This window comes from Haliotis asinina, chromosome 15 (assembly GCF_037392515.1).
Source record: "Haliotis asinina isolate JCU_RB_2024 chromosome 15, JCU_Hal_asi_v2, whole genome shotgun sequence".
Taxonomy (NCBI): domain Eukaryota; kingdom Metazoa; phylum Mollusca; class Gastropoda; order Lepetellida; family Haliotidae; genus Haliotis; species Haliotis asinina.
The window spans coordinates 27,253,129-27,261,851 of record NC_090294.1 but is presented as its reverse complement, the minus strand read 5'-3'; the positions used below and the strand labels follow the sequence as shown (position 1 = coordinate 27,261,851).

At 40.6% G+C, this 8,723-nt stretch overlaps 1 protein-coding gene across 1 annotated transcript; it reads left to right on the top strand.

The window, feature by feature from the left end:
- The first annotated feature begins 292 nt into the window (after positions 1-292).
- Positions 293-7,014, top strand: LOC137266070 (kyphoscoliosis peptidase-like). The gene is made up of 2 exons (XM_067801572.1): positions 293-1,602; positions 6,825-7,014. Exon 1 carries the CDS (start codon positions 377-379, stop codon positions 1,052-1,054), a length of 678 nt encoding a protein of 225 aa, XP_067657673.1. The 5' UTR covers positions 293-376; the 3' UTR covers positions 1,055-1,602; positions 6,825-7,014.
- The last annotated feature ends 1,709 nt before the right edge of the window (positions 7,015-8,723 follow it).

The following is an 8,723-nucleotide window of genomic DNA, read 5'->3' as shown; positions in this document are numbered from 1 at the left end:
AAATCGTAGAGGGAGCACCTCCGTGAGGTCTGTATAAACATTTGAAAGTTTGGTCATTGTGGTTGAAGTGTTTACTCGAGTGTGTTTGTCGGGAAGATAAGTGTCAGTTAAACTACCCGAACACCTGATTGATATGTCTTAAAACCCGCAGCTGCTTGCTATTGGTTGTCTTAACTTTTAAATAGACCAGATAGAAGAGAAGCCATCCCACTCGTGATAGCTAACAGTGGTGGCACTCGCTTGGCACAGACGTAAAATTAGAAAGCAGACGAGAACTGGAACGGCAGACGTGAAATAAGAGAGAGCAGACGTGTAGGTGAGGCGCAGACGTGAAACAAGAGAGCAGACGACAGGCAGAAGGAAAAGGGAGTTCAAGATGGAGATAAATGGTGTCCAGAGACCAAATTTGCCGAAAGGGTATCTGGGTCCTCAGCCGAAGTTCCAACCATATTGCCTATCGACGCTGAGCCACAATAACCCGGAAATTGTGCTCGATGACAATGAGGTTGTGATCAAGATCAAGGCTGGCCAGCCCACCAAAGTAACTGCAAATCTTATCAATATTACAACTCAGACCCAGTACAAAGATTGCATCTTTCATCAAACCGACGACGACACCATATCTTTCACTGTCAGCATACCAGAGCCTGGCTTTTACAAGTTCCAGATTTATGCCTTGCCGGCGTCTGAAGACAGTAAGACCCTGTATGGTGTGTACAACTATCTACTTTGCTGCTGCTCCGCTAACAAGCCTGTCCGTGCCTTCCCTAAACAATATGCTTCCTGGAAACAAGGGTGCTATCTCTTTGAACCCCTGTACATAGGCAACGACAACGTAACCGATGTAAACTTCAAGGTTCGAATCCCCGGAGCCATGGACGTGGCCCTTACCGTTGAGGGACAATGGATCCATCTAGCCCAGACCGAACCAGCCATTTGGGAAGGCAATCTGAATATCGCCGAATACAAGGGGAAGGATGTCAAACTGGCCTTGAACGCAAATTTCGGAGGTGACTCGTCGAAATTCTCTACTCTCTTGGACTACAGGCTGTGAAGTATCAGTGGACAGTCGACTATTGGCTTTATGCAATCGGACTAATTTGCTCAAGGCATTTACGGGATCATAAAGCATATTCGTGTGACGGAAGGAAGGCATTTGGATTTCGTTTTGGTTATTGTTTGTAAGATTCAAGTCATGGTGATAATGTTTCGTCATGGATGAGAATGGACATGTGGGTCACTGTGACGCAGGTGAAGGCTCAGTCAAGTTTCTGTTATTGCTGCTCAAAGGCCTGTCAAAGGACGTATATACATGGATTGAAATGCACCTAACATAATGCTCAAACAACGAATGCTATTACAAAACTCGGATTATGCAATACGGATTTATGTGCTCATGAACTATGTATACATGTGTTTATGTGAATACATAATTGGCGAACACTATGTATGTTTCGGTAGTTTCTTCTTGAGATGTAGACTTTATACTGGACTATTAGATGAGTCAGATGACTCACTGGAACGCAGGACGTGTCATGGAGACTCATTTTGACTCGTGTGAAGACGTGTAATCAACTCTGTTCACTTTGAGCTTTACTTATGGTAAGCACTACATGTATCCTTACAGGCAGAGAATCCGTGAAGATACGGTTAGAACTGATCTTCGTTAACTCGTGCTTGTCGTAAGAGGCGTCTAACGGGATCGGGTGGTCAGACTCGTTGACTTGTTGACACATGCCATCGTATCCTATTGGCGTTGAACGATTCTCATGCTGTTGATCACTGGATAGTCTGGTCTAGACTCGATTATTTACAGACCGCCAACATACAGCTGAAATATTGCTGTACGCGGCGTAAAACTAAATTAACTCACTCGCTTAAAGACTGAGAACCTTAACACTATCACATTTGGTATTGATAGTCGGCTATTATGTGTTTGATAATATATAGACGTTTGCAAAGCAGTTTGCAAGAGTACTTACTCTTGTAAGATCAAATATCGTTTGTTTTAAAAGTAATATTCCAACAATATAACGAAGATCAGTTAATAATGGATAAGGTCGAATTTTCTATATTTGGAAATTATGATTTCGCCATTGATTTGAAGTCAAACACCCGGTGTCATCGGTAATTCTTAGTGATTTGTTCATATAATTTCCAGTCTGTTCTTTTTACGCCTGATTTGCTTTGTAGCAGAGACTGGTTCTTCTCTGGAATTGAGGATCTATAATTATAATACATGTATTTATAAGTTCCAGCCTTACATTAATAACACCATCAGAGTAACAACATAACCAAACTGCGAACTTTCTTTCTTTCACGCTTCTGGCAGGACCATTTCCTTTGTTTTACTTGTGACATCGATCCAGCGGTTATAAGACAATTGTTTGTTTGTTTAGATATTTGTTTATAGATCTGAAAGTTCGATGCTTGATAGTTTAGTTCAATGCGGACATCAGAATACGATGACAGAACACAAAAAGACAATTAGAACTTGAATCAGTAAACTGTCTTTCATATTTATAACTCTTTAAAAATACATTTCCCTTCCTTTAAGGGGTGGTGCGGGTAGCCTAATGGCTAAAGTGTTCGCAGGTCAAGTCGAGACCCGGGTTCGATTCCCCACATGGGTACAATGTGTGAAGCCCATTTTCTGGTATCCCTTGCCCCGATATTGCTGTAATATTGCTAAAAGCGGCTTAAAACTAAAACACACTCTATTTCCTGTAAAGCGGTAGACATAAACATGATGGTCTTTGACGGGGAAAATTACCATATTTACAGATTTGTTTAAAGGTAACTGTTTGCCTCAGCCTTCACTGGATTTGTAGATTAAAATGACGTTTTCGGTCGAATTAATGCTCCGCGGGAAATGTTGCGTCTTGGTAAATGTGAACAGGCTTATTTCACGCATCATACTTCTTAGGTCAAAGTATTTGCATTCGAGGCACGAGAGTGCTTACCTCGGGTCAGAATAAACTATCTTCTCATTCAGGTAACGTCAAAGGCGTTAAACAGCGTTAAATTATCATCTCATCATCTGACTAGCGTGATGCGTTTTCGCTGTATGTTCCTTGCAATGGTATATGTTCACGTGTATCCTTAGAAAAAACCGCTGAATCTAATATATTTTACGCCATCAATTTTCCCAAGCCGTAATTGGCACGTGTTCTCGTTGCCAGCGTAACGGTGCCGCTTAGCAGGATGGTAGAATAATATTATGACGTCATTGACGTTCTTGGTGCCAAGTAGATGGCTTTGGCGCTATGCCATAAACTAGTTTTCTTGCCATGTCAGATATATTTAATGTGGGTGTCTAGTTATGTGCTGGGTGTTTTGTAATTAACGTTACCAGGAGTAGCGTGATAGCGATACCTTGCTGTTCGGTCATTAGCATGAATTTCGACGTGTGTGTCTCTGACTTGGTGCAGTGGCATAGTATTCTCCGTCTAATATTAGTAGGAGATGTATCCTCACACTGCTGTTTCAGTTTAAGGAAACAGTTCGATTATTTTCATTGTTGTTGGCATACACGCTGTGTGACTCATTTTCAAATTATTTCTTCATATAGTTTCAGGTCTAGTCTAAAGAAATAGCTTTTTCTGGTTGTATTCTTTTTTATGTAACCAGCCTAATTCAATAATTATTTTTGTAGGTATGGACACCTTGATATGACTGCATGTCATGCTTCAGATTCGTAGGTCAGTAGGATATCTTTAGGGATGAGTATGCGTAAGTTAATGGGTAAACTTCTGTTTTCCAAATATTGGGGCAAGACTATTAGAAGTTACCAATTTGACTTGGTGGTATCTCTCCTTCCTTAATTCATAAGCTACTTATAGGGAAACTTGGTTATTGCGGAACCCTTTAGTCTGAAGCCTTGTTAATCTGGAGCTCTTCAGCATATAATCCTGCAGTCTCGAGTTTGTAACCCGATATTGTTTGGAGCCTTGTGCTTCGAAACACTTTAGTCTGGGATCCTTTAGTCTCAAACCCTTTAGTGTGGAGCCCTTTAATCTGGAATCCTTAGTTCTGGATACTTCTAGTACGAAAACCTTCTGTCTGGAATTGTTTACGTCCTCGTAGTTAGGCAAACTGTCAGTTGTACCTGAATTTTCCCCCGCTGTTAATGTAGAACATTTTAGTTTGAAACCCTTTAGTCTGGAGCCTATTAGTTCGGGGCCCTTTAGTCTGGAACTGATTTGTCTGGAACTCTTACAGAGAAACCCTTTAGTTCGTAAGTCTTTTTGGTCGGAAACAGTGGGAACATCTATACTGAACCAAATAGTTAAGGTTCACCCAACATTCAATATCTAAATAGTATGTGGATCATAATATGAATTATTAAAATCTTTAATGATGAAAACCAACATGGTCCTTAGCATTTCTATTGAGTATATACATGAAATTAATTTCACCCATGACTAAGATATAGTAATTCAGACAATTTCACTGGAACGGTGCCAGCCGACTGTCTAGGCTTTCGCAGCACTCTTAATCTACATATGTCTTCTTACGTCAGATCAGTTAAATTAACGCCACGTTTGATAAGTATTTTCGTTTAAATCCAGTTGCTTGTATGAAAACATGTTGCACAGGTGATTAACATGGTTTTGCCGTGTTTCTGCTTTTAAGAAGTTCGCAAGTACCAATTTTCACACCAGCGATCCCCCCCCCCCCCCCCCCCCCCCGATATATTCGTTTGAACAAAATATATAAAACCGGCATGAATTCCATGCTTGGTTACATGCAGACTCAGCAAGAAATCATCATGCTGTCTTTGAGCTGCTATCAGAAGTGAGTCTTCATTTAGGATAGCAAGCCATAAAGATGTGAGACGAAAAGAACCTACAAACTATCTTAACATTCTCAACATACCGTTCATGGTAGGACATCCAGCGATATGTTCTGGGTTTTTTCTTCACTTAAGATTTTGTTTACATTTATCTCTTTGAATCTTGAACGGAATTTTACTTCTTTTTCTAACAGCGCTAAAGTAGCGTGTATGTAAAGCTGAGCCTAGTTCGTATCACACAAACAGAAGATCACGATGAGTCAAATACTGGATCTGAAGAATTTGCGCTTCTTATCAGTGCAAGGAACTGCTGATCCGTGTTCAATGCAAGGAACTGCTGATCCGTGTTCAATGCAAGGAACTGCTGATCCGTGTTCAATGCAAGGAACTGCTGATCCGTGTTCAATGCAAGGAACTGCTGATCCGTGTTCAATGCAAGGAACTGCTGATCCGTGTTCAATGCAAGGAACTGCTGATTCGTGTTCAATGCAAGGAACTGCTGATCCGTATTCAAATCATTACTCCAACCCAGTCATGTTCCTTTGGTCAATTTTTTTTTCAACACCTTTGGCCTATTGACGCGCCGTTATATAACGGAAATGCTGTTCAAATCTACCGTTCGAGTTAAAATCTCAATCCTCAAACTCTAAAAATGTACAACCATTTCGTTTCTACTTCAAGTTACGTATTCGTGCTAATTAACTCCCTGACGCATTCATTAACTAATTAGCGTCAGTGGTATTATCGTATTAGGTTAATCACCTTCGCGAATGTGTAGAACGCTGGCTATTTAACACGATAGGTTAACATGCTGAGTATGAATTTTTAGCAGTTCCAAGAGACGGGTGAAGGTGAAGGGTAATTTCTCATATTTAACATAAGTGTCGACATACAGCCTCAGTGTTTACTGACCACTGTACTTGAAGTACTCAGTCGCGTTTAATATAACAGGTTAGAAAAACGGTTAATATTAAAGAAGATTTAGGGAAATGACTGCACGCGGAAGATACAACCATATTTCAACGATAGCCTAGAATAAATTTTGAAGAAAAGATGATTATGTGGTTGTTACCAGTGTCATAGTTTAGGTTTTTTAGGTTTGCGGCGTTTAGTGAACTCTTTTAAGCCATTTTGATAACTATTTGACCAAGTCCAATTTTCACATTCTTTTAGCAGGCAATTATTCAATCAAAACAGGATTACATTTGAAAACGATAAAACAACACTTTCGTTTATCGAGAAACATTTTCAAAGAAAGATAATGGATAGCCAAGCAAGCAAAGGTGACGTATATAAATACTTCTCCATTACTAGCAGACTGATCGAGATCTTAGTATAGATACAGAACCATAATAGGAAACTGTAGAATGCGAAAGAGCTACATAAGTCAGAATTCACCGTAATGTATTTACCAAATACTCGTTTCCCTGTGGGTGTCCTCTGTGATCTTTCGACATCGAGCTGAGTAGTACCGAGTGGCATCATTAAATATAATTCACAGTCAATATTCTTTGCGTTTATCTTGCAATTCTCCTCTTATCCTTCAGCACTTGGGATGATTTTCCCCTAGACAAGCTAGTAATAATTCTCTACACTGTTGGTGTACTGAATACTGAGTACTATTTATTGAAATTGGCCCCGGACTTATTGGCTATAGAGTTAATTGTGAATGACACGATCCCAGGTCGTAGTTGTGGCAGGGATATACATTTTTGAGTGATTTCAGTAATAACGCCACGGTATCTAAATAATCAGACAGTGGAACAGACAGTCATGTGATCAATAGCATGAGCATCTATTTACACAGTTGGGCTACAGTGATATGTGACAGCAAAGTCAGAGAGTCTGACCACCCAATCCAGTTTATATCCTATACATTTGCGCTTAGTGTTACTTCATTTAACGATATCTGTGGTGTGCACAGGAGTGAATAATCACTTTAACTTGTACCTGAAACATTAATTATTCAATCTGATTCGAAACAGATATATTTCAAATATCCCCGCTCACAAAACTGTCTCTTTTTCAGATCCACCAGCCGTCCAATCAGTTTCAGTTTGATACGCCCACTATGTCAGAATGGATGCGCAGTGGTCATATCTGACAACGTGTTGTGTTATCTCTGTATTGGCTCGTGTATATCCACGTTTTTCTGCGTTCTCTTGTATTGCTAATGTGTTCGCTTCAGGCTTCATGTTTAATAAATCGTCTTTCATGTTCGCATTTGTTGTACATTTACACAGCTGGAGGTCTGTAGAAACAAGACGTGAGTGAGTGTAGGCTGAAATGATTGACACGTCATCGTGCATTGATTGATGCTCATGATGTTGATCACCTGATTGTGTGGTCCAGACTCGATTATTTACAGACAGGTTCGAACCCCCAAATAACAAAAAGAGTATTTTGTTTCTGTTATAAATAAACGTATTGCACTGTGTAGGGGTCAGATCTGAAATATCACTGAGTAATGTCAATTTTGATATATGAAAGTAAAAGTGACTCTGACTTTCTGGAACACTCATCACCCCACGACTATGAATACTTATCTCTTTTAGAGTGAGTGAGTTTAGTTTCACTCCGCTTCTAGCGGTATTCCAGCAATATCAAGGCGGGGGACACCAGAAATAGGTTTCACACATTGCATCCATTTGGGGAATCGAACCCGGGTCTTCGGTGTGACGAGCGAACGCCACTGTACCCATCGCCCCTGCTTCTTTTTGAAAGCACCTCGGTGGTATGGATAACGATTTGACCACATCTCAAAATAGACACTGACATTCCTGCGTCATAAATGTCCTGTCTTGGCAAGTGAAAGGTGTATTTGTCGCTGTCAGCAGTATTCCAGACACTATGGCAATGTGTTCTTAACTTAAGCAGAGAAGTATGTCGTATGAGCCCTACAGGTAGCTTGGAAACATCCCCTGGTGCTGTGGAGGCGGTAAAATAATTGTTAGTCTCATTATTGGGCTCTTTGTTTTAGCAACTCCTGTAAGAAACACATCTTGGAACACCTGCAATGTGGTCGTAGAATAATCATGGTAAATACATGCTACAATAGCATAACAATCATACATCGTTACCATGACAACCAGCTAAAGACGGATACGGTTCATGTCTTATGAGATACAACCCCAACAAAGATTGTATTACCTTCCAATGCGCACCTCAACACCCCTCGTTAGATTCCGACAGAGACTTGCTTCGAGTACGGTACCCTGCTCTCTCTCAACACTGGCTGTTCCTGGTATCAGCTCATCTACTGCTGTATGAGAAACAGCTGCTGTCATTAGTGAAAATGTTGTTGTGAAGAATAAAATGCTGGTATGTTTGATTGTACTTACAGCATGAGCAAAGTCACGGCTTGAACGTACAGGTACAAGTTACTCTCTATATACTCTCTCGTGGCTCATCACATCAGGTCAAAGTGAGTGAGTTTAGTTTTACACCGCACTCAGGAACAGTCCAGCCATACGGTGGCGATCTGTAAAAAATCGAGTCTAGACAAGACAATCCAGTGATCAACAGCATGGGCAGCGATCTGAGCAACTGGGAACCGATGACATGTGTCAACCAAGTCAGCGAGCGTGCCCACCCGATCCCGTTAGTCGCCTCTTACCACAAACGTAGTCGCCATTTATGGCAAGCATGGGTTGCTAAAGGCCTACTCTACCTGAGACTTTCACGGGTCCATCAGCTCAAAGACTACTGTCAGGAGAAAGTACTATTGTCTTCAGTAAAATGTTCTTGAATAAAGGAAAATTCTAGAATATTTGAATGTACCTGAAATATGAGCAACATTGATAGAACGTATGTCTTAAATCCATGTTCATGCATTCATGTCTGAACAAGGGTCAAAGGCAGTTTTACTGGATGAGACACTGTCATTTCAGTCTACAAGGGTCCTGACATGAATTGTATGAAATATGCA

What these genes read in the sequence shown, in the direction of transcription:
- LOC137266070 (XM_067801572.1), top strand. Translation starts at nt 377, where the DNA reads ATGGAGATAAATGGTGTCCAGAGACCAAATTTGCCGAAAGGGTATCTG.